General features: G+C 36.8%; 1 protein-coding gene across 1 annotated transcript in view; it reads left to right on the plus strand.

The window, feature by feature from the left end:
* dntt (deoxynucleotidyltransferase, terminal) overlaps positions 1-26,735 on the plus strand; it is a 197,702-nt gene that overhangs the window by 101,727 nt on the left and 69,240 nt on the right. The window contains exon 8 of the mRNA XM_059359923.1: positions 847-949. Coding sequence (XP_059215906.1) covers positions 847-949 — 103 coding nt within the window. The remainder of the gene's footprint in view (positions 1-846; positions 950-26,735) is intronic.

A 26,735-nucleotide genomic window follows, 5' to 3' on the forward strand; every position in this document is an offset into this window, starting at 1 on the left:
TCTCATTAAAGTTAAAGCTCTGACAGCTGAGGCAACAAAAAGAAGCTTTAACACTTAACAACTCAGGACAAATGACTTGAAAATGACCAGAAAAGACACAAAATGACAAAAAATGACCAAAAAAAAGAAACAAAATGACCAGAAAAGACACAAAATGACCAAAAAGACTCAAAATGACCAAAAAAAGAAACAAAATGACCAGAACAAGACACAAAATGACCAGACAAGACACAAAATGACCAAAAAATGACCAAAAAAGGAAACAAATGACCAGAAAAGACACAAAATGACAAAAAAAGACACAAAATGACCAAAAAAGGACACAAATTAACCAAAAATGACCAAATAAAGAAACAAAATAACCCCAAAAAGAAAAAAATTACCAAAAAAGACACAAAATGATAAAAAAGACACAAAATGACCAAAAAGGAAACAAAGTTACCAAAAAAGACACAAAATGACTCAAAAAGGAAACAAAATTACCAAAAAACCCCACAAAATGACTAAAAAAAGACACAAAATGACCCAAAAAAGAAACAAAATGACCCCAAAAAAAGACACAAAATGACCCAAAAAAGAAACAAAATGACCAAAAAAGACACAAAATTACCCCAAAAAGACACAAAATGACCAAAAAAGACACAAAATGACCCAAAAAAGACACAAAATGACCAAAAAAGACACAAAATGACCCAAAAAAGAAACAAAATAACCCCAAAAATGACTTGTTAGAATAATGAAGAAAGTCAATGGCATTAGTATGGCCTGTGCTTTTAATAGCTTCCCTCTGCATCAGTTAGGAGCTGTGACTAAAAGATGATTATATATATAATGATTTGTCTCCAGGGGGAAGGAGTTCGGTCATGACGTGGATTTTATCGTGAGCTCACCTGAGGCGGGGGAGGAGGAGCGGCTGCTGGAAGACGTGATCGATGGACTGAAAAAACAAGTAAGTCTGCTGTTTTATTTTTATTATTTGCAATAAAGTGAAGTAATGAGGGTGTTGATCATCATTTGTGAATGATAATTGTGCTTTCCCTACAATTTATATCATGATTAAGAAGTTTTGGATTAAATCAAGATCAATGTGTTTTGGAAAAACAACCACTATACAGATTTATTATGGGGGAGAGGTAAACAGGAAGGTCAACACTAGTAAACAGAGCCTGTTGTTTTGTTGCGTTGCAAGTGTTGCATTACAATATGTGAGAATTTAGAACGTCAGGTTATGTTGTAATAATTTTGTGTCCTTTTTTTGTAATTTTGTGTCTTTTTTTGGTAATTTTGTGTCTTTTTTTAATAATTTAGTGTCTTTTTAAAAATAATTGTGTGTGTTTTTTGGTAATGTTGTGTCTTTTTTTTCGTAATTTTGTGTCTTTAAAATAATTTTGTGTCTTTTGTTTCTTTTTTGAGTAATTTAGCTTTTTTCCCGTCATTTTGTGTATTTTTTTGGTAATTTTATGTCTTTTTAAAAAAAAAAATTGGTGTGTTTTTTTGGTCATTTTGTGTGTTTTTTGGGTAATTTTATGTCTTTTCTAAAATAATTTTGTGTCTCTTTTGGTCATTTTGTGTCTTTTTTAAATAATTTTGTCTTTTTTTTGGTAATTCTGTGTATTTTTTGGTAATTTTGTGTCTTATTTGTCTTTTTGTGCCTTTTTACGTAATTTAGTGTTTTTTTCATTCATTTTGTGAATTTTTTTTAGTAATTCTGTGTCTTTTTTTTGGTCATTTTGTGTCTTTTTTTAAGTATTTTTGTGTCTTTGTTTGGTCATGTTGATTCTGCCTCCAGCGACCTCCAGGTAATGTGAGTTTGAGACTCCTGCTGTAAAGTTTTCTAGATGAAAATACAAAGAACTTACAACACATCTCTCCTCTTGGACACAGCTCTGACTGCAGTGGCTGCACTATGTTTCTATAATAATGTTTCTATAATAAGACAGTGAATGGAGTTAGTCACTTTTCCATCATATAAAGGTATACTTGAAAACTTCCAGCCACTCTAACAGAGAGACAATGGAAATGGAGCTGAGTGCATCACACAGGAGAGAAATAGTCCCATTTATCAGTCATTTTAAGAACTTTTACTCGGCTTTTCAAGAACCATTGCTAGCTCTTAACGGAAAATGAACCCTTCAATGGAAATAGGAGGAAAGAAAAAGAAGGAGAGACAGATGGCGTCTGATTAAAACAGAGAGAAAGCGAGTGGAAAGCCAGAATAGTCAGCAAATGTGTGCCATTTTGCTTATTTTTGAGTCATTTTTAAGTAATTTAATATTTTTTCAGTCATTTTGTTTCGTTTTTTGTCATTTTGTTTCTTTTTTCGTCATTTTGTGTCTTTTTTTTGTAATTTTGTGTCTTTTGGAGATTTTGTGTCTTTTTTAAAATACATTTGTGTCTTTTTTGTTAATTCTGTGAATTTTTTGGTCATTTGGTGTCTTTTTTTGTAATTTTGTGTCTTTTTTAAGTAATTTAATGTTCTTTTCAGTCATTTTGTTTCTTTTTTTGTCATCTCATGTCTTTTTTAAAGTATTTTTTTGTCTTTTTTCGTAATTTTGTGTCTTTTTTAAAAGTAATTTTTTGTCTTTTTTTGTAATTTTGTGTCTTTTGGTGATTTTGTGTCTTTTTTTAAAATACATTTGTGACTTTTTGTTAATTCTGTGAAATTTTTGGTCATTTTGTGTCTTTTTTAAGTAATTTAGTTTTTTTTTCTGTCATTTTGTGTCTTTTTTTGGTCATTTTGATACTGCCTCCAGCGGCCCCCAGGTAATTTGAGTTTGAGACTCCTGCTGTCTTTTCAAGAACCATTGCTAGCTCTTAACGGAAAATGAACCCTTCAATGGAAATAGGAGGAAAGAAAAAGAAGGAGAGACAGATGGCGTCTGATTAAAACAGAGAGAAAGAGAGTGAAAAGCGAGAATAGTGAGCAAATGTGTGAGCGAGAGATAAAACACAGTGACAGACATTGTTAATGGCAGGCTATGTTTACTTACACATAATTGTTTAATTATTGGCTGTACTCGAGTTATGACAATAATTTGCGGCTAATATCACAGTAATGTGAAAACATCAATGCCCTGCAGAAGTGTCTGATTCCATGCATGTAAACACATTAATGTAATTACATTAAACTGAGGCCATGTTCATGTTCACAGCCAGTGTTTTTACCTCAGCCAGCTTTAGTTTGAGAATAGATATTTCAATAACGGCACCTTTTGCACAAAAGAAAGGCGTAAAATCAAAGTTGAAAGAGGAATTGATTGAGGCTTGAGAGGAGGAAATGTTCAGTCGCTCTAATGTCTAATGCCAGTTATACAAACATCGATTGGATGTGCAGTCAGATAACTGAAAGCATGAATCAGAAGGAAATCTGATAATGATAAAAATAGAAAGTTTTAATGGTTCTTGAAGATCAGCAGACTTTAAAGCAGTGCTTCTTTTTCTCCTCGTGCTCCCTCTGAAGCTGAGGAATTTTAACACTAATGATACACATGTTTATCCCCTCCGCCTTTTTTTAAAACCCATTTTAATTTTAATTTCTTGCAAGTAAAAATTTATTAAATATTCATGTTGATTTCCCACATGTTGGTTTTTTAAAATTATTCAAAACATTTTTTTTTACATTTTTTTTAAACTTCTATTTATTTGGAGTTTTATAAATCACAAAATCAACATTTGGAATCATTATAATTAAATTCCCATCCAACTGTGACATCAAGAGCAGATGAATATGTAACAGTCATTATTTAGATCAGGGGTCTCAAACTCAAGTTACCTGGGGGCTGCTGGAGGCAGTATCAAAATGACACAAAATAAATAAAAAAAAGACACAGAAAATAGCTAAATTTCTTAAAAAAGACATAAAAAATGACCAAAACAGACAAGAAAGAACCAAAAAAGACACAAAATTACAAAAGAAGACACCAAATGACTGAATAAAACACAAAATTACTTAAAAAAAAGACACACAATGACAAACAAGACACAAAATGACCAAAAAATACACAGAATTACCAAAAAAATACACAAAATTATTTAATACAAGACAAAATGACCAAAAAAAGACACAAAATTACCAAAAAAGTAAGCCACGGGATATGACTGTCATTAACTTGCATTGTAGCCAAATCCGTGTCAGTTTCACGGAGTGATTCCGTGGCTATTCCACGGATTTAGAGTTAAGCAAATCCGTGTCTATTGATCCAAAAGTTTCCATTGAGGGAGAAAGAGTAGATGTGCTTCTAGACCCTTTTTTCCCCCTAATTCTTTTTACTTTTTATGTGAGAAAACCATGTTTAACAAAATATAAATCAAAGCAGATCATTTTACATAATTTAAAATATTTGTGTCTTTTTTAAATAATTTTGTGTCTTTTTTTCATTCATTTTGTGTCTTTTCTTCATAATTTTGTGTCTTTTTTCATAAGTTTGTGTCTTTTTTGGGTCATTTTGTGTCTTTTTTGGTCATTTTGTGTCTTTTTAAAATAATTTTGTGTCTTTTTTGGTCATTTTGTTTATTTTTTAAGTAATTTAGCTTTTTCCCCGTCATTTTGTGTCTTTTTTGGTCATTTTGTGTCTTTTTTGGGTCATTTTGTGTCTTTTTTAAATAATTTTGTCTTTTTTTGGGTAATTCTGTGTATTTTTTGGTAATTTTGTGTCTTATTTGTCATTTTGAGCCTTTTTAAGTAATTTAGTGTTTTTTCATTCATTTAGTGTCTTTTTTTCATAATTTTGTGTCTTTTTTTGGTCATTTTGTGTCTTTTTTTTAGTAATTTTGTGTCTTTATTTGGTCATTTTGATCCTGCCTCCAGCGGCCCCCAGGTAATTTGAGTTTGAGACTCCTGCTGTAAGGTTTTCTAGATGAAAATACAAAGAACTTACAACACATCTTGCCTCATGGACAATGGACTTCTCATTATAATACATATATAACAATTTTTAGAGCTACATAATGTTATACAGCCTTCAGTCTCATTTCCCTGAGAGTCTAAGTGGACTCTCTGGATCACATTTCATTGTCTCAGTGGTACCTGAAGCAGAACGCCCCCGCCACAGCAGCTCTTTGCATTATATGCCCTCTAAAACTGTAGAAAATACATGTGAGCTGTAGTGCGACTTGTCTAGACAGCCGTATTGATTAAAATAGAAGTGTAGCTGTTCACTCAGATGGACAACTGAAAAGTGCTGAATTGTCTTCAGTAGAGAGTTTTAAAGGAGGAACAAAATCTGTGGATTCCTCACCACAGGGGTGGAAAAATTAAACGCTGGAGGGGCACCATTTGTTATTGACATTATCCAATCCACTTTATTTATAGAGCACAATTTTAGCAAACACGACACTGTAAAACAAGATAAACAATAGCTATAGCACATCTTATGTTTTATTTTTAAAAAGAGAGTAACACTTTAGAATAAATATCATTTATAAATGGTAAACAGATAGTTTATTAATGTTTAATCATCATTTTTAAACCATAAAAAGGCCATTTAGAATGGTAAATACATATTTTTATTAATGTTTAACTAACTATATCGTTTATAAATGGCAAATAGATGGTATGTTAAAAATTATTTAATATTCAAGAGAATTTTGAATGAATCCAACACAATAGAATTAGTCTGTTTTTAAATGACACTTAACACTTCCTGTTTAGTTATTAACTCAACTTGTAACGTAGTTAGATTTAATTAATAATATTGCGTGCAATAAAATTGAGGCAACAGATTGCACGCAATATTATTAATTAAATCTAACTATGTTACAAGTTGAGTTAATAACAACTTAACAGGAAGTGTTAAGTGTCAATTAAAAAAGGACTAATTCTATTGTGTTGGATTCATTCCAAATTGTCTTGATTTAGAATTACAGACACATAAAGATTATATTTAATGTGATCAAAATAAGTAGATTCTATCTCAAACATTTTTATATTAAAGTTACTTAAACAACTGCCTCAAAATCAAGGACGCATTTATATTTAATACATTTTATCAAATATATTAAGTAAAAGGAAATTACCAGTGAATCATTTATTACAGTGAAGGTTTTCAAAGTGCTGCACAAACAATAAATAATTGCACAACAATATAAAATTGCTGTTTCCTCTGTGAGGCGTCTCCACACGGCCCTGCACTCCTTTTTATGCCCTTTTATGGGCATTAATGGGCGGTTACCTATGCTAATTATATGTTAATTAGACTCACCTGGCACTCCCGCTCTATTTATGAGGAGATGGCATTCATCAATTTAAGAACACGTTGATGAATCTGACGTAGGGTCTTCTTAGAAATCTTCTTAAGAAGGACTTAAGAAAGAATCTAAGAAGATTCTTAAGAAGATATTGGTGAATGAGGCCCCTAGTTTTTACGGTGTTGTCATATTTTGGATATATATTGCATTTATGTATCGTATTAAGACATCGTTATATGTCCCCAGCAGCAGCTAAGTAACATCAGAATAATAATAATAATAATTCCAGGTGACCTCAGGGTGGATAAATCCAATCTAATGCACTTTATTTGTATAGCACATTTAAACAACAAAAACATCTCCAAAGTGCTGTACATAGAATCAACAATAAAACATTTCCATATACCAATCAGCAATAAATAATAAGTGTATAAATCTAAAATGATGCTATAAATAAAACAATACAATCAAACAAACAGATAAACATAGTAAAATAAATAAAAGATATAGTTAAAAGTAGTAAAATAAATAAACTGGATAAACCCCTGGATAGTTTTTCAATTCAGCTTTTCTCAGGCAAAAAAACACACTTTTGTCAATGCGTGGAGCTGAAACAGACCCCTGATTGAGTAAAGAGGAAGTGAAGACTTTACTGAGGTGGTTCTGTCAGCTGGGAGCTGCTGCAGCAGCTTTATTAGGCCTGAGCCGTCAGAGTTACCCACAGTATCTTTCTGCTAGTTGTTTTCCTGAATTGTCTCGGTGGTAGAAATATTGGGTCTCCTGTAGAAGATGTTTGCCAATATTAAGTAACAGATATGTGAGAGGGGAGAATAAAACCTCCCTGAGCCCTGAGGACGCTGTCATCGTCTGCTGTTTGATGTAAAGTGGTGCTGATCGTGCAACTGTCACAAATCACCATGAGGCTCTTTACTGACTGTTGTTCATAACTGGACTGGTTGTGTATTATTTGTAAGGTGTAACAGTGACTGCAGAGACTTCAGCCATTCTTGTAAATAACAGGCTGCATTATCAGGTCACTTAAATGTACAGTCAATGAGTAATAAATAACCATTTCACTGTAGTCTATAAATATACACTACCGGTCAAAAGTTTTAGAACACCCCAATTTTTCCAGTTTTTTATTGAAATTCAAGCAGTTCAAGTCCAATGAACAGCTTGAAAGGGTCCAAAGGTAAGTGGTGAACTGCCAGAGGTAAATAAAAAAAGGTAAGCTTAACCAAAACTGGAAAATAATGTACATTTCAGAATTATACAAGTAGGCCTTTTTCAGGGAACAAGAAATGGGTTAACAACTTAACTCTATGGAGTCTTGGGCTATTTTGTCCATTTTTTAATTATTTTCATGTCTTTGGAAGTCATTTTGTGTCTTTTTTTGGTCATTTTGTGTCTTTTTTTGGTCATTTTGTGTCTTTTTTTTAGTCATTTTGTGTCTTTTGGTGTCTTTTTTGGTCATTTTGTGTCTTTTTTTGGTCATTTTGTGTCTTTTTTTAGTTCTTTAGTCCAACATAAAATGTGATTTTGAATCTTTTTTTTTACTTTCAAAACACTATCATGCTCAATAAAGAATTTTAAATGTTGCAAATGTGCATTAATTTCAGAGTACACTGAGACATTAAACTGCATCATTTTCAATTCAATTCTGGAAAAGTTGGGGTGTTCTAAAACTTTTGACCAGTAGTGTAAACCTACATATTATTGATCTATTCAATATGAATTTGTCTTTATGTTAAAAATTCTGGAATAAATTACTTTGATTATCAGGAACTGCCCATAAAAAACTAAATGCCTGACCAGGACTGAGTGTCTTGTTTCCAGAATTAAATTTGGCATCTTAAGTTTCTTCAAACCACAGATGAGTTGAATCTCAACAATTCTGAACCACTGCAACCCGTTCTCAATCCTTACTGTTCTGCTATTAAACACACCAATGCAGTTTTAGGTTTTTTTTGTTTTGTGAAGTCAAACAAAAAGTACATGCTTGGGTTTACCCACCGATACTTCTTGGTTATATTTAGCCACAATCAATGGAGTCCTTAGTTAGTTCACGCAGTCTTTTTTTTGGTAATTTTGTGTCTTTTTCTAATCATTTTGTGTCTTTTTTTTAGTAATTTTGTGTATTTTTGGGGTAATTTTGTGTCTTTTTCTAATCATTTTGTGTCTTTTTTTTTTAGTAATTTTGTGTATTTTTTGGGTAATTTTGTGTCTTTTTCTAATCATTTTGTGTTTTTTTGTAATTTTGTGTATTTTTTGGGTAATTTTGTGTCTTTTTTTTGTAATTTGGTGTCTTTTTCTAATAATCTTGTGTCTTTTTTTGGTAATTTGGTGTCTTTTTCTAATCATTTTGTGTCTTTTTTTTGTAATTTTGTGTATGTTTTGGGTAATTTTGTGTCTTTTTTTGGTAATTTGGTGTCTTTTTCTAATCATTTTGTGTCTTTTTTTTTGTAATTTTGTGTATGTTTTGGGTAATTTTGTGTCTTTTTTAAGTAATTTAGTTTTTTTTCTGTCATTTTGTATCTTTTTTAAAGTAATTTTGTGTCTTTTTTTGGTCATTTTGTGTCTTTTTAAAGTAATTTAGTTTTTTTCTGTCATTTTGTATCTTTTTTTAGTAATTTTGTGTTTTTTTTAAGTAATTTAGTTTTTTTTCTGTCATTTTGTATCTTTTTTAAAGTAATTTTGTGTATTTTTTTGGTCATTTTGTGTCTTTTTAAAGTAATTAAGTTTTTTTCTGTCATTTTGTATCTTTTTTAAGTAATTTTGTGTCATTTTTTGGTCATTTTGATACTGCCTCCAGCGGCCCCGAGGTAATTTGAGTTTGAGACCCCTGCAATAGAATGTAATGCCTTGACACGTAGTAGTTAATTTCAGTATAATGTAGGTTAACTGAAGAGAAGTGACTCAAAATGAAGGTTTCACACTTGACCCCATCACTGTGATCCATCCCATCTCTCTGTGCGGACTTTAACGCTCGTTATACTACAATATACTACTAATATCAGCCTGTTCTAGTGCTAAAACTTAAGGGATGACATCATTTACTTGTGGTTTACAGAAAATGTACAGTGCCAACCTATTTTTTTATTGAATATGCCCTGTATTATTCATGGAAGCAATTATCTAATATTGTAATTCCTTATATATACACATATAAAACGTTTAGGCCTGAGTGTTAAGCCACAGTAAGTCAGTGCGACCAATCCGTTCAGACAACTCGACCAAAAAAGAGGTTTGTGACAATTACACCAATGAGATTATGTCTGCCTTCACAGCAGCTTTATCTTATTAAAATGTCTGTATATGAAAACTCCCATTAGTGTCACACAGACATTTAATACGTCTCCACTGAGTGATGACACCACATCTTACAGCACAACTCAACAAAAAAAAAAAGGCCAATGCAAATACAATTTGGACAATATCTCTTCCAAAAGGAAAGTACAGTACATGACTCTCTGTGTGGAAGATAAAAAACAAGGAGAGGATTTGTCAACACAGTTTTCTCCCTCAGATAAATACATTATAAAAACAATATTAATTAATTATTGAATAAATAAAAATAATTCAAATATTATGGATCTATAACCTAATAATACAAATATTATTTTTTTATTATGAAAAACCCCCAGAATAAATTATAAAATCTTAACTTAAAACTAGATAAGATACAGAAAAAGATTAAAAAAAAAAAAAAAAAGAATTAAATAAGTACTAATTATATATATAAATATATAATATAAATATATATATAATATAAATATAAATGATTGAATAAATAAAAATAATATACATATCTATAACCCCAGAAACCCCCCCCAGAATAAATTATAAAAGCTTAACTAAAAACTAGATTAAATACAGAAAAGGATCATTTAAATAAATACTAATTATATATATTATTTATGCAATTAATATTATATAAATAAATCATAAACAATTATAAAAAATATATAAATAAATGATTGAATAATTAAAAATAATTCAAATTTTATAGATCTATAACCTAACAATACAAATAATAATTATTTTTATTATGAACCCCCCCAGAATGAATTATAAAAGCTTAACTAAAAACTAGATTAAATACAGAAAAAGATAAAAAAAAAAAAATAAAAAAAAAAAAATACTAATTATATATATAAATATGAATAACAGATAAATAATAACAGATGTGGTCATATAAAGTTTGCCACACTTTGAGAACTAAATTAAATTGAAGGCTACTTTGTGTGACAAAAAAAAAAGGCCGATGCAAATACAATTTGGACAATATCTCTTCCAAAAGGAAAAGTACAGTACATGACTCTCTGTGGAAGATAAAAAACAAGCAGAGGATTTGTCAACAGAGTTTTCTCCCTCAGATAAATGCTCAGATAAATAAAAATAATTCAAATATTATGGATCTATAACCTAATAATACAAATATTATTTTTTTATTATGAAAAAACCCCCAGAATAAATTATAAAATCTTAACTTAAAACTAGATTAGATACAGAAAAAGATAAAAAAAATAAAAATAAAAAAAATTAAATAAATACTAATTATATATATAAATATGAATAACTAAATAATAATAATAAATATAATAATAATATATAATATATTATTATTATTATATAATATAATAAATAATAACAGATGTGGTCATATAAAGTTTGCCACACTTTGAGTATAAATTAAATTGAAGGCTACTTTGTGTGACAAAAAAAAAAGGCCAATGCAAATACAATTTGGACGATATCTCTTCCAAAAGGAAAAGTACAGTACATGACTCTGTGTGGAAGATAAAAAACAAGGAGAGGATTTGTCAACACAGTTTTCTCCCTCAGATAAATACATTATAAAAACAATATAAATTAATTATTGAATAAAGAAAAATAATTCAAATATTATGGATCTATAACCTAATAATACAAATATTATTTTTTTTACTATGAAAAACCCCCAGAATAAATTATAAAATCTTAATTTAAAACTAGATTAAATACAGAAAAAGAATCTTCGAGAAAAAAGTTGCTATTTTTCCCCACTTTTTCCTCGTAAGTCTGTGATTTTTTTCTTGTAGATTTGCTAATTATTAGTTAATTTAAAACTAGATTAGATACAGAAAAAGATAAAAAATAAATAAATAAATAAATAAATACTAATTATATATATAACACACTTTGAGAACTAAATTAAATTGAAGGCTACTTTGTGTGACAAAAAAAAAAGGCCAATGCAAATACAATTTGGACAATATCTCTTCCAAAAGGAAAAGTACAGTACATGACTCTGTGTGGAAGATAAAAAACTAGGAGAGGATTTGTCAACAGAGTTTTCTCCCTCAGATAAATGCGTCGTAGCTGGAGAGGGTCATGAGAGGAGACAAGTGTTTGATGAAGAGCAGGACCGGCTGTCTAGCTTAGCTGTCGGCTTCTTTTTGTCATCACTGGGTTTAAAAATAAATCCCTCAGTCCCTCTTCCATCCACACCTCCGCATGCCTCCACTCCTTCACTGGTTCATCCTGACGATAATTACCTGCTGTATGTTATCGCTGGGAGCTCTCACCTCCTGCAACCACTTACCTTCTCTATAGGCCGAGGGAAGGAGGTGAAGGTGTGAATGTGCGGGGATAAGGGGAGGTAAATGGATGTGAGACAGAGCATTAGGCGGCCAGAGCCGCTGTTAAAAAAGGCTTTCTGGGCCCGAGACCAAGCAAGGCAAGCTTTCTGCTCACAGACTGCACTGCAAAACAAGAAGAGTTGGGTGGACTCAACATTTCAAGGCAACAAACTTCGATAAGATTTTAAGTTGGACAATTAAACTAAATATTTTAAGTTTTGTTTTTGAGTTTGCTCAACTCTGAATTCAGATTTTTGTCAACTCAACTGTAAGTTGTACTAATTTATAATTTTACATTGTAATAACTTTTAATCCTTACTTCTGCTAACTTCTGCAATTTGACGATTGTAACGCTGATATGAAATGTCAGCTAATGTTGCGACCACAATTTTGAGTTAGCATTGATACGCTAATGGCTACTCTTGTAGCTGTAACAAGCAGCGCCGCTAGCATCAGTTAGCCGCTAGCGTCAGTTAGTCACTAGCATCAGTTAGCTGCTAGCTTTCGCTAATGATGGAATTTAACTGCTTTCACACATTTCACACGCATTTATATTTAATACATTTTATCAAATATATTTAGTAAAATGAAATGACTACAGAATAATTTATTACAGTGTGCACTGCAAAAAAAGAAAGTTGGGTGAACTCAAAATTTCAAGGCAACAAACTTCAATAAAATTTTAAGTTGGACAATTAAACTAGATATTTTAAGTTTTGTTTTTGAGTTTGCTCAACTCTGAATTCTGATTTTTGTCAACTCAACTGTAAGTTGTAGCTACTAACTTATAATTTAACATTGTAATAACTTTTAATCCTTACTTCTGCTAACTTCTGCCAGCTAATGTTGTGACCACAATTTTGAGTTAGCATTGATACGCTAATGGCTGCTCTTGTAGCTGTAACAAGCAGAGCCGCTAGCATCAGTTAGCCGCTAGCGTCAGTTAGCCACTAGAATCAGTTAGCCGCTAGCATCAGTTAGCCACTAGCATCAATTAGCCGCTAGCATCAGTTAGCCACTAGCATCAATTAGCCGCTAGCATCAGTTAGTCGCTAGCATCAGTTAGCCGCTAGCTTTTGCTAATGCCCGAATTTAACCGCTTTCACGCATTTCACATGCATTTATATTTAATACATTTTATCAAATATATCTAGTAAAATGAAATGACTACAGAATAATTTATTACAGTGTACACTGCAAAAAAAGAAAGTTGGGTGAACTCAAAATTAATTAACTTATAATTTTACATTGTAATAACTTTTAATCCTTACTTCTGCTAACTTCTGCAATGTGCTGAACTGGCACGATTGTAACGGCGCTATGAAATGTCAGCTAATGTTGCGACCACAATTTTGAGTTAGCATTGATACGCTAATGGCTACTCTTGTAGCTGTAACAAGCAGCGTCGCTAGCATCAGTTAGTCGCTAGCATCAGTTAGCCGCTAGCATCAGTTAGCCGCTAGCATCAGTTAGTCGCTAGCATCAGTTAGCCGCTAGCGTCAGTTAGCCACTAGCGTCAGTTAACCGCTAGCGTCAGTTAGCCGCTAGCGTCAGTTAGCCGCTAGCATCAGTTAGTCTCTAGCATCAGTTAGCCACTAGCATCAGTTAGCCGCTAGAATCAGTTAGCCGCTAGCATCAGTTAGCCGCTAGCTTTCGGTAATGACCGAATTTAACCACTTTCCTGCATTTCACAACAAAGAAATAATAATGGCTACTCTTGTAGCTGTAACAAGCAGCGCCGCTAGCATCAGTTAGCCGCTAGCATCAGTTAGCCGCTAGCTATCAGTTAGCTGCTAGCATCAGTTAGCCGCTAGCTTTCGCTAATGACTGAATTTAACCGCTTTCCCGCGTTTCCCAACAAAGAAATAAGAGTTATCAGAACTATTGTCCCTTGTTGTGAACCCCAACTTAAAGATATAAGTAACAACAACACACCAACTTGTTTTTGAGCAGACAACTGGCTTCCTTTGTTGTGCTAACTTACATTATTGCCCTAAATGTCAATAATTTATATTTCCACGTTTCACCAAATTAAATCACTGTTTTAGGCCAAAAAACACAAGCAGTTTTTTGCAGTGTGGGTAGTGGATGGAGTGGGCGGTCCACGGGGACGAGGACACAAGAGACAGTGATTAAGTGAAGGTAGCAGAGGTTGACTCTAAGTCGTGTAACCTTGTCATCTGCTATCAGGCCCCTGGGGGCCCACGTGTCTTCACTCAGGCCTAATATCACCATCCAACCCCCTTCAGCACCCTCCTCAGCCTGCAGGGAGTTAAAAATACATCTATCTAGAAACGTCCTTGTAAAAACGGGTTCATCATTTTTTCTGCCCGTCCCCCCTCGGCTCCTCTAGCTGGTATTCTGAGAGCGTAACTCGGGGCAGAGGAAGGTCACCAGCAGCTCCGACACCAGACAGATGAGATTCAGCTTGGCCTGGTAATTGCGACGGAGTGTTTCATCCTCCATCCATCTATCATCTCTGCCTCTAAATACTGTATAAGTGCTGCTTTCTACAGCTCTGTATGCATTGGCACCATTAGAATTCAGCCATTCAGCTCCGGATTTTTTATTCTGCATTTATTCTGAGTGAGAAGAGACTTTTCCTTCTAATGACAGGCTGAGGAGCCCAAACAGAAGTTTATCAGTCAACTTTCAGTTCAAAAGTGAAAATAATCGAACAATTATAGGCCAAAGTGCATTTGGCTGGGCGAGGTTTTCTTCTAGAGAGCCATATTGAATTGGGCAGTCTGGTGGAAGGTCCCTTTCATTACTTTTTTGGGTAATTTTGTGTCTTTTTTAAATAATTTTGTGTCTTTTTGGTAATTTTGTGTCTTTTTTAAATAACTTTGTGTCCTTTTTAAGTAGTTAAAGTAGTAGTATTTTATGTCCTTTTAAAGTAATTAAGTGTGTTTCGTGTACCTTGTTTCCTAAAAAAAACAAAAAGAATATTATATAAATGACTTAATAAATTAATATTAATATAAATATATTTCCATGTGTGGATTAGAATAAAAATAAAATAGAAAAATAGAATATTTATATGAATAAATTATATAATAATAATAATAATAATAATAATAATAATAATAATAATAATAATAATAATAATATTATAATATTATATAAATACATTATAAAAAACAACATTAATAAATTATTGAATAAATAAAAATAATTCAAATATTATAGATCTATAACCTAATAATACAAATATTATTTTTTTATCATGGAAAAGCTTAACTAAAAACTAGATTAAATACAGAAAAAGATTTTAATAAATAAATAAATAAATAAATAAATACTAATTATAAATATGAATAACAGATAAATAATAGCAGATGTGGTCATATAAAGTTTGCCACACTTTGAGAACTAAATTAAATTGAAGGCTACTTTGTGTGACATTGAGAGGACACACACACACACACACACACACACACAGACACACAAACAGCTGTGCGTTAATTTCAGCAATCAGTCTCTTTGATTCCTGCGAAGCTACGAATCAAAGCTGCAGCGCGGTTCAAACGTCCTGCTAACGCGCGCTAATCTGCGACTTGAAGGCGAGTTTTGAAGTTTTGAAGTCTCGTTGTGTGAGTCGGAGATGGCGAGATGAGATCAGAGCCGCTGGCGTCCTGACAGGAACGTCCTCTGGATGCAGGTGGTCCCGCTCGCTGCTGTGGCCACTTATTACTCCCTCTCCAGAAAAGACTGAGCAGATAATCAAATCAAAGGAGAATAAAAGCTCTGCTCTTTTCTCTTCTTTTTTTTTTAAACACAATTTCAAAAGTCATGTTCACTAGATTCTCTTTTTTTAGTGTCAGCGCTGCGAGGCGAAGCTTTGGGGGAAAGATTATCTTCCCGCTGTCCTCCTCTGTAATTCCCTCTGTAAACAGTTCTGGTGGAATCAGCTTACTCTAGATGCTCGCTGACATTACCTGCTGCGTGGGAGATGATTACAGAGCGCTATTGGGCTAAACAGCCCCCGGCGCCGCTGAGACGGGAACTTCATGACATCCTGTTTTTATGGAGGATTTGTGAGTGTGTGTGTCAGACAGAAAGAAAGAAGAGAGGCTGAGAGACACTGTGTGTGTGTGTGTGTGTGTGTTTACAAGATTAAAGTGGCAAATCTACGGGAAAAAATGCGCAGATTTATGACATTTAAAGTGGTGAATCTTCGAGAAAAAAGTTGCTTTTTTCCCACTTTTTCCTCGTAAATCTGTGATTTTTTTCACGCAGATTTGCCACTTTGCACGTTTTTCTCTAAATATTTTAATTTTTCTAAAATTTTGGATATCCTCTGAAGTTACCAAATACGGTTCTTCGCCCGATAAAGGGTTAATGGTAAAGGTTACATTAGGTTTATGTTATGGTTAGGGTTGGGCATTTAGTTGTGATGGTGAAGGTTAGGGTAAGGGGCTATGGGAACATCCATCCATCCATCCATTCTCGTCCGCTTATCTGGGGCTGGGTCGCGGGGGCAGCAGGCTAAGCAGGGCATTCCAGGTGCCCCTCTCCCCAGCCACAACGTCCAGCTCCTCCTGGGGGACCCCGAGACGTTCCAAGGCCAGGAGAGAGATATAATCCCTCCACCGTGTTCTGGGTCTTCCCCGGGGCCTCCTACCAGTTGGACGTGCCCGGAACACCTCTAACGGGAGGCGCCCGGGAAGCATCCTTACCAGATGCCCAAACCACCTCAACTGGCTCCTTTCGACGCGAAGGAGCAGCGGCTCTACTCCGAGCTCCCTCCGGATGTCTGAGCTCCTCACCCTATCTCTAAGGCTGAGCCCAGCCACCCTACGGAGGAAGCTCATTTCAGCCGCTTGTACCCGCGATCTCATTCTTTCGGTCACTACCCAAAGCTCATGACCATAGGTGAGGGTTGGAACGTAGATGGACCGGTAAATCGAGAGCTTTGCCTTCAGGCTCAGCTCCTTCTTCACCACGACGGTCCGGTACAACGCCCGCATCACTGCTGACGCCGCACCAAACCGCCTGTCCATCTCACGTTCCATTCTACCCTCACTCGTGAACAAGACCCCGAGATACTTGAACTCCTTCGCTTGAGGCAGTACCTCTCTCCACCCAGAGGGAGCAGTCCACCGTTTTACGGCAGAGAACCATGGCCTCAGACTTGGAGGAGCTGACTCTCATCCCAACCACTTCACACTCGGCTGCAAACCGCCCCAGTGAGTGCTGGAGGTCTCGGCTTGATGAAGCCAAAAGAACCACATCATCTGCAAAAAGCAGAGATGCAATTCTGAGGTCACCAAACCAGATCCCTTCCTCCCCCCGGCTGTGCCTTGAGATCCTGTCCATGAAGACCACGAACAGAATCGGAGACAAGGGGCAACCCTGGCGGAGGCCAACACCCACCGGGAACGTGTTTGACGTTGTGCCGAGTATGCGGACACAGCTCTCACTTTGGTTATATAGGGACCGGATAGCTCGTAGCAACGAGCCCGGTACCCCATACTCCCGCAGTATCCCCCACAAGACTCCCCGAGGGACACGGTCATAAGCCTTCTCCAAATCCACAAAACACATGTAGACTGGATGGGCAAACTCCCATGCCCCCTCCAGAAGTCTCGCAAGGGTAAAGAGCTGGTCCGTTGTTCCACGGCCAGGACGAAAGCCGCATTGTTCCTCCTGAATCTGCGGTTCGACAATCGGCCGGAGCCTCCTTTCCAGCACCCTGGAGTAGACTTTCCCGGGGAGGCTGAGAAGTGTAATTCCACGGTAATTGGAACACACCCTCCGGTCCCCCTTTTTGAAAATGGGAACCACCACCCCGGTCTGCCACTCCACTGGCACTGTCCCAGACCTCCACGCGACACTGAAGAGGCGTGTCAACCATGACAACCCAACAATGTCCAGAGCCTTCAGCATCTCAGGGCGAATCTCATCCAACCCTGGCGCCTTGCCGCCGGGTAGCTTTTTAACTACCTCGGCGACCTCCGCCAGGGATATTGATGAGTCTTCCCCTGAGTCTTCAGACTCTGCCTCCTCCACAGAGGACGTGTTGGCTGGATTAAGGAGTTCCTCAAAGTGTTCTTTCCACCGTCTAAGGACATCCCCAGGTCGGGTCAGCAGGTCTCCTCCCCCGCTGAACACAGCTTGGGCCAAGCCCTGCTTTCCCTTCCTGAGTCGCCTGACGGTTTTCCAGAACCTCTTTGAGGCCGACCGGAAGTCCTCCTCCATGGCCTCCCCGAATTCCTCCCATACCCGAGTTTTTGCTTCAGCGACTGCCGCAGCTGCAGCCCTTCTGGCCGAACGGTACCTGTCTGCTGATTCCAGAGACCCCTCGGCCAGCCAAGGTGAGGTGAGCCCAACTATTTCTAGTTGGTAACGCTCCACCTCCCGCACAAGCTCGGGCTCCTTCCCCGCCAGCGAGGTGACGTTCCATGTCCCCAGAGCTAGCCGCTGGAGCCGGGGGTCAGCACGCCCAGGTCCCCGCCTTCGCCTGCCGCCCGACTCTCTGTGCACCCAACCCTTATGCCTGAGTCTGCGGGTGGTGGGCCCACAGGTCGGCGGGTCCATGTAGTCCTTTCGGGCTGAGCCCGGCCGGGCCCAGTGGACAAAGGCCCGGCCACCAGACGCTCGCCTGCGTGCTCCCCTCCCGGGTCTGGCTCCAGGAGGGGGCCCCGGTTTACCCGTGCCGGGCGAGGTACTCTGATTTAAATGGTCCCGCTTCATAAGGGTCTTTGAATCGCTCTTAGTCTGGCCCCTCCCCTGGGACCACTTTGCCATGGGAGACCCTACCAGGAGCTATTGCTCCCGACAACACAGCTCCCAGGATCACTGAGGCACACAAACCCCTCCACCACGATAAGGTGGCGATTCTTGGAGGACATATGGGTTATTATAGTTAACGAAAACTACAGGAAATAATGAAAACTAGAATTGAAAAAACATTTTCGTTACCTGAAATAAAAATCGTTCGTTTCTTTCTTCGTTCCTTCGTTTTCATCTTTGTCAACTTTTTTCATACGTAATGAAGATCAGACAAAAAAAAATAAAGGAAAAATTTTCTGTGACCTCTTATAATCTCCCACCCAACAAATACCCCATTACAAAAAACTACAACTAGTAAAAACTAAACTAAAACTAAAGCATTTCAAAAAAGATAAAAACTAAACTAAAACTAGCAAACTCACTCTAAAAACTCATTAAAACTAAAACTAATGAAAAATACCAAACTATTATAACCTTGCAATTCACTATTCAAATGAGGGTCCTCACAAAGATAGAAGTACAAGAATGTGTGTGTGTGTGTGTGTGTGTCCGTATTCAGGTACTTAACGGTCGGGGGACTGTCACCATAACTCATTAATACTTTTCTCTCTAAAGGCATCAGAATGATTCAAGGCTTAAAGAAATACCAGGAGGGACGAAAAAATAAAAACCTCCGTCAGAATGAGACGTGACCTACATTTGTTCTGGAGCCTCAGACGGCTGCAGACCTTCTCCACAACTTGTCTCAAGTGTGGCTCGCGGGGATTTTAATTCCAGATTAGTCAGTGTTTAAGTGCTTTTATGCTGTCATTCTGGCCTCATTATCTAAGTGGGGACTGTCACCGCCTTCAGCCAAGCTATTACCAACGTAAAGGGACTTTAAGGACCCGTCTGCTGCCTGGTACTGGAGCTGAAGGGTTATCTGTAATTGCAGAGGTGGAGGGGACAGGAGACGCTGATATTAAGGATTTGAATCTGGTGTCGACGAGTCCACCGCTGCTGATAATTAGAGGTGGAAAGTTAAGAGGAGGTCTGAGATTTATTAAACCACCAAATGACCAAAAAAAGACAAAAAATTACTAAAAAAGAAACAAAATGACCAAAAAATACACAAAATGACTAAACAAAGACACAAAATTACTAAAAAAGACACAAAATGAGAAGACAGAATGACCAAAAAAAAAAACAGAAGACACAATATAACAAAAAATGACACAACAACAGACACAAAACTAGAAAATTTCCTCTGGGGAAATTTTGAAAGGGCCTCGGGGGCTACTGCCGGTGTGTGTGTGTGTGTGTGTGTGTGTGTGTGTGTGTGTGTGTATAATTAAAATCACATAAAGTTACTGTGTGTGTGTGTGCGTGCATGCGTGCGTGTGTTTGAAGCATGTGTATGCATGTGTGAGGAGTGTGCGTGCTTACGTGCATGTGTGTGTGTGTATCTGTAACTGTAATCACATCAAAGATCAAAGACAATCAGATCAAAGCAATCAACAGAATTAACTGACACCTGCTAATGTCCCGGAACATTGACAGGTGGAATTTCTGGCCTCGAACAGAAAGCATTTTTGGCAAAACCATAATACCTATCATTGATCCGACTTCACTTTGAGCATCCTGAGTTCTTCCTGAACGTCTACATATGTTTTTTTTTAAGAGCAATGAAAAAATAGCTTTGTTAGAGCGATCTAAAAAAACTGTTACATCTCCCTTTTTCAGAAATCTCCCTGCGTTTTTAATATGGGAGCCAATGAGGCTGTTGGTGGTGTTGGTGGATCATCTGTGCGTCCTACGCCCAAACTATAACTCTGACAGCTTTACCAGAGGATTGTGAGGGAGAAGACTAATTTTCCTACGTTTCTATGTATAAATTATTTCTGTAGAGTGGAATTTGCGGCCTGGAGCGCAGTTTTAAAATTTATTTTTTGACAGTTTTTTCTCTCCCTCTACACTCTGGTGATGATGTCACACACTGTGACACGAACATTCCGTGCAATACACACCCATTATAATCTCAGAATTTCTCCAAAAATGATCATGGTCATTGAACAGGGATTGATAAAAAACTACATGACCTATCGAAACGTGGATTAATACACCGATACACAAGACTTGTGTCTACTGTTTAAAGTTTAAATGGAGTCTCTAGGTGAAATTATGCCGGAGAAGTAGACGTTTAAAAATCTCCAATTATTGTTTTTTTTCGCTCATTTTTGTCGGCCGTCCCATTCATTTCAATGCAAAATTTTGGGCAGTTTTTCACGACTTACGTCACGAAAAATTCGTATTCTGTAGAGAAAAGTAATAGCACACCGATCCCGATCAAACCGCACGTTTTGATATATAATTTGTCCTGCAACTCTTCAAGTTGTAGGACTAGTAGCGGGACGAAATTGCGTCCGGAAGAGGAAGAAGAAGAAATCCACAGTATAACAGTAGTGCAGCACTGGTCCCTGCAGATATTGCTGTATTGGACCAGTGCTCAGTGCGATTGCCCCGAGGCCCTAATTACCAAAAAAGACACAAAAAAGACAGAAAAAGACACAAATTACCAAAAAAAAGACACAAAATGACTAAAAAAGACACAAAAAAGACACAAATGACGAAAAAAGACACAAAATTACAAACAAAAAGACACAAAAAGACATGAAAAAATGGATAAAATATCCCGATAGACTCCATAGAGTTACCCAGTGTTTATTAAAGATATGTAGCTTCTATTGACCTGCTATCTCCCCCTGATCATCTGCTCCATGTGTCACCTCTCTGGACCTGCTGACCTCCTCCCTCTGGTCCCTGCCGTGGGGCAGATCTGTGTAGTAACGGCTATCAGGACGGTGCTGACTATGCTGACTGGGTGTTTAATGCTCTGTGATTAACCTCCGTCATGGTCTGGACGGAGAGAGTCGCTGCTCGCTGCTCCAGTTATTGCTCTTTAAGGAGAGAGCAGCAGATTTATGGTCAGAGTGAGGAGAGGAGTATCCCAACAATTACACTGTGCTCCGGAATTAAACTGACAATTTGTAATCTTAATCGCCTTAACACTCTTAACACTCTTAACACTCCTGCACCCAGGGAGAGGACCAATCAGCCGGCCGGCCCGCAGGAAATACCTCCACACTCTGTCTTTCTGCTCCTCCACCTATTTCTCACTTTCTCTCACAGGTCCAACTCTTTATTCTCTAACTCTCTCCTCCTCTCACGCCTTTGTTTCTCATCAGTGACCCTCTCTCCTTCTCTTCTCTTCAACACTCTGACATCTTACTTGGCAGAGATTTCCATTATCTAAGGAGTGGAACCGTTTACCAGGGAATCAGCTGCAGCCATCCACCAGGCTGACTGGAGACTCGTCTCTCTGGTGCAGTTAGTTCTCAACCTTTTTGAGTCGCGACCCCCAATCTAACATGCATGAACACAATCTCACAGTTCAGATCAGACAAACTCAGTTGATACGACACATTTTGGACAAATAATGAAGCAGACAACAACTAAAACATCTCTCTGTCTGTGCATTTATGTGTTTTTTTTATATTTTGTTGCTACTTTTAATCTAAGTCCTTTGCTATCAGTTTAAAGGTCCATTCTGACCTCCTGAGTGTGTAACAGTCAGCTTCAAGACAGTAATAACTTGATACTTTGGGATTAGACAGAAAAGACACAAAATTACCCCAAAAAACGGACAAAAAAATTACATAAAATGACCACAAAAAAACACAAAATGACCAAAAAAGACACAAAATGACCAAAAAAAGAAACAAAATGAAAAAAACTAACAAAAAATTACCAAAAAAAGACACAAAATAATAAAAAAAGACACATAATTACCAAAAAGACACAAAATTATTAAAAAAGATGAAAAATGACCAAAATGACTAAAAAAGACACAAAATTATTTTTTTTAAAAAGACAAAAAATACACAAAAAATACACAAAATGGCCAAAAAAAAAAAGACACAAAATGACTAAAATAAGACACAAAATTATTAAAAAAAGACACAAAATTACCAAAAAAAGACACAAAATTACAAAAAAAAAGTAATTAAAGGGACCTTCCCCACACAACACGGTAAAGTGCCATTCATATAAAACTCACATTAAACTTTCATATCAAGGTGGGGGCCACAAAATATCATCACAAGGGCCACAATTGGCCCGCGGGCCGCCAGTTTGAGACCCCTGCTGTACATCATCAATGTTCGGATCTAGATGCTAACATGACTGGTGTTCCACCAACAGACCACCATTCACAAAAGAAAAACTATCTACCAGTCCAGTAGACAACGCCTGCTCTCAGTATCTCAAAAATGTCAAATATTCAATTTTGTTGTTAGAAATATAAGCTGACTCAACCGTTTGCTCTCCCTCCAGGCCTGTGTCTGTCTTAAACTTTAAGATTTTGAAGCATTTTGTTTCAGAGAGTGTTGCCGTGCTCGTGGAAAGCAATAACAGTTTTGTAAAGAATTGCAGTCGAGCCGCAGCGCTGGAACTATTTGTAATCTTGAGATGAATCCGGAGACAAAGCGGCGCTCTGTGATTACAAAATAAGACTCCAAGGTTTTTAGAGGCTTCACATAAAGGACTTGTTCTCTCGTCCTACCTAACAAGTGACTTTGGTGTTTAATGGCTCCATTTCTAGGTCAGCCAGTGGGATAAACAGACTGGCAGCCATTACTACACTGATAAAACTCAGCCAAGTCCTCCATTAAAAACCTCTACCTTAATATATTAATGGCATCACTTTTTAGCAGATGTAAGGGCTGAATGTCATCACACTATGACTAAAAAATTGTCTTATTTGCTTGGAAAAAAATTACTCTATGGTCCCAGAATAAATTCCGTGGGATCAGGCCTCAATTTAAAAATATTACTGTAATTGAGCCTTTGGATCCCAGTTTATTCCAGTAATTGAGGCTTAAAAACATTAAATGGTGCCTGCCAATCAGTGAGTCAGAGATAATAATTCTGATATCCTCTCATCTTCATTAGCGTAATGCTAAAACATGACTCAGGTCTGGAAAAAACCCCACAGTGCTTTTGTTCTAAGACTGTAGGCAAAATCACTAAACTTTATTTAGAACTAGAAAATTTCCTCTGGGGAAATTCTGAAAGGGCCACGGGGGCTACTGCCGGTGTGTCTACACTATGATGAGATTCTTCAGAGATTTCAAACTATGCCCTTTAACCTCAAAATGTGTGTGTGTGTGTGTGTGTGTGTGTGTATCTGTAACTGTAATCACATCAAAGATCAAAGCAATCAACAGAATTAACTGACACCTGTTAATGAAAGAGTGACAGCAGAGGTGGACACACTGGAATTTCTGGCCTGGAACAGAAAGCATTTTTGGCAAAACCATAATACCTATCATTGATCCGACTTCACTTTGAGCGTCCCGAGTTCTTCCTGAACGTCTACATGTGATTTTTTTCAAGAAAAATTAAAAAATAGCTTTGTTAGAGCGATCTAAAAAACTGTTCCATCTCCCTTTTTTCCGAAATCTTCCTGTGTTTTTAATATGGGAGCCAATGAGGCTGTTGGTGGTGTTGGTGGATCATCTGTGCGTCCTACGCCCAAACTATAACTCTGACAGCTTTACCAGAGGATTGTGAGGGAGAAGACTAATTTTCCTACGTTTCTATGTATAAATTATTTCTGTAGAGTGGAATTTGCGGCCTGGAGCGCAGTTTTCAAATTTATTTTTTGACAGTTTTTTCTCTCCCTCTACACTCTGGTGATGATGTCACACACTGTGACACGAACATTCCGTGCAATACACACCCATTATAATCTCAGAGTTTCTCCAAAAATGATCATGGTCATTGAACAGGGATTGATAAAAAACTATATGACCTATCGAAACGTGGATTAATACACCGATACACAAGACTTGTGTCTACTGTTTAAAGTTTAAATGGAGTCTCTAGGTGAAATTATGCCGGAGAAGTAGACGTTTAAAAATCTCCAATTATTGTTCTTTTTCGCTCATTTTTTGTCGGCCGTCCCATTCATTTCAATGCAAAATTTTGGGCAGTTTTTCGCGACTTACGTCGCGAAAAATTCTTATTCTGTAGAGAAAAGTAATAGCACACCGATCCCGATCAAACCGCACGTTTTGATATATAATTTGTCCTGCAACTCTTCAAGTTGTAGGACTAGTAGCGGGACGAAATTGCGTCCGGAAGAGGAAGAAGAACAAATCCACAGTATAACAGTAGTGCAGCACTGGTCCCATCAGATATTGCTGTATGGGACCAGTGCTGGGGAGATTGCCCCAAGGCCCTAATAAAGGAAAGTATTGCAGGTCAAATACTTAAGGAAATTGTTGAAATTGGACCATAAGAGAGGGTTTAGTGGGACGCAGCCATGTAGTAGAATTTGTCTAAATTGAGCCAGGAATATAGATACAACATCACAGTTATTTCTCCCAACCGTGGGCCTCCGAGGGTTAAGGCTGATCACAACTTGCTCTCAGATTAGACTTCACTACTTTAACCTGCTATGATCCAGGCGTAGGCTCTGATCCTCAGATACAGTAGGGCTCCTTTTGGCTGCTCTGAAGTCTGGGCTCCAGATGAAAGGTAGCTGGTTTCTGCAGTCGGGCCCCTGGGCTCTCGCTGGAGAAAGACATATTGGCTGCCCTCCTTTAAGCCACTTGCCAAGACCCGTACAGAAAGGCCTTTCCATATTTCATTTGCATGACTTTGACTTAATTGAATGTTTTTATAGAAGCTGTGAGTGTTACAAATAATGCAGTTTTCAGTAGTTGTTGTAAATATTTGGATTTAACCCATGGGCCACTATTGCCCAGCAAATGGTTTTGGTGTCACTTTTGGGGAGTTGTCATATCATCTGTTTTTATAAACAGTCCATGGTCTCGAGCCATGTTAGCATCTCTATGAGGCTATACATCAGGGGTCTCAAACTCAAAGTATCAAAATGACCAAAAAAAAGACACAAAATGACTGAAAAAACACTAAATTACTTAAAAAAGACACAAAATGACCAAAAAATACACAGAATTACCAAAAAAAAGAAACAAAAGTATTAAAAAAATGACACAAAATGACAAAAAAAGACACGAAATGACCAAAAAAGACACAAAATGACAGAAAAAAATCGAAATTACTTAAAAAAGAAACAAAATGACCAAAAAAGACACATAATTACCAAAAAGACACAAAATTATTAAAAAAGACACAAAAGGACCAAAATGACTTAAAAAGACACAAAATTATTTTTAAAAAAGACAAAAAATACACAAAAAATACACAAAATGACCAAAAAAAGGCACAAAATTACTAAAATAAGACACAAAATGATTAAAAAAGACACAAAATTTCCAAACAAAAGTAATTAAAGGGACCTTCCACACACAACATGGTAAAGTGCCATTCATATAAAACTCACATTAAACTTTCATATCAAGGTGGGGGCCACAAAATATCGTCACGAGGGCCACAATTGGCCCGCGGGCCGCGAGTTTGAGACCCATACTATACATCATCAATGTTCGGATCTAGATGCTAACATGAATGGTGTTCCACCAACAGACCACCATTCACAAAAGAAAAACCATCTACCAGTCCAGTAGACAACGCCTGCTCTCAGTATTCAAAAATGTCAAATATCCAGTTTTGTTGAAAGAAACATAAGCTGACTCAACCATTGCTCTCCCTCCAGGCCTGTGTCTGTCTTAAACTTTAAGATTTTGAAGAATTTGGTTTCAAAGAGTGTTGCAGTGCTCATGGAAAGACCCGTACAAAAAGGCCTTTTCATATTTCATTTGCATGACTTAATTGAATGTTTTTATAGAAGCTATGAGTGTTACAAATAATGCAGTTTTCAGTAGTTGTTGTAAATATTTTATGAGCTGATGGATGGGTGTCTCGGACAAACAGAGAGGCTGATATATATACAAAAATCAGGCGGCAACCTCCAAATCTGGAAAGTGAAGCCAATGCAGAAGTGCCTTAAACCTGCATTCTCTCTACTGGCCAGCAGGGGGGATTGTTTAGAAGTCTATGAGAAATAAAGCCAACTTCACTTGATTTATTACCTCAGTAAACATTTTCTCAATGGGTTTATGGTCTTAATTGCAAGTGTTCATGATGCTTATCTTGTAAGCGATGGTCCCATTTAGAGTAAAATAGATGATAAAGCAGGGTGTGCTTTAGGGCGGGGCTACCTTGTGA

Source organism: Centropristis striata, chromosome 20 (genome assembly GCF_030273125.1).
Source record: "Centropristis striata isolate RG_2023a ecotype Rhode Island chromosome 20, C.striata_1.0, whole genome shotgun sequence".
NCBI lineage: Eukaryota > Metazoa > Chordata > Actinopteri > Perciformes > Serranidae > Centropristis > Centropristis striata.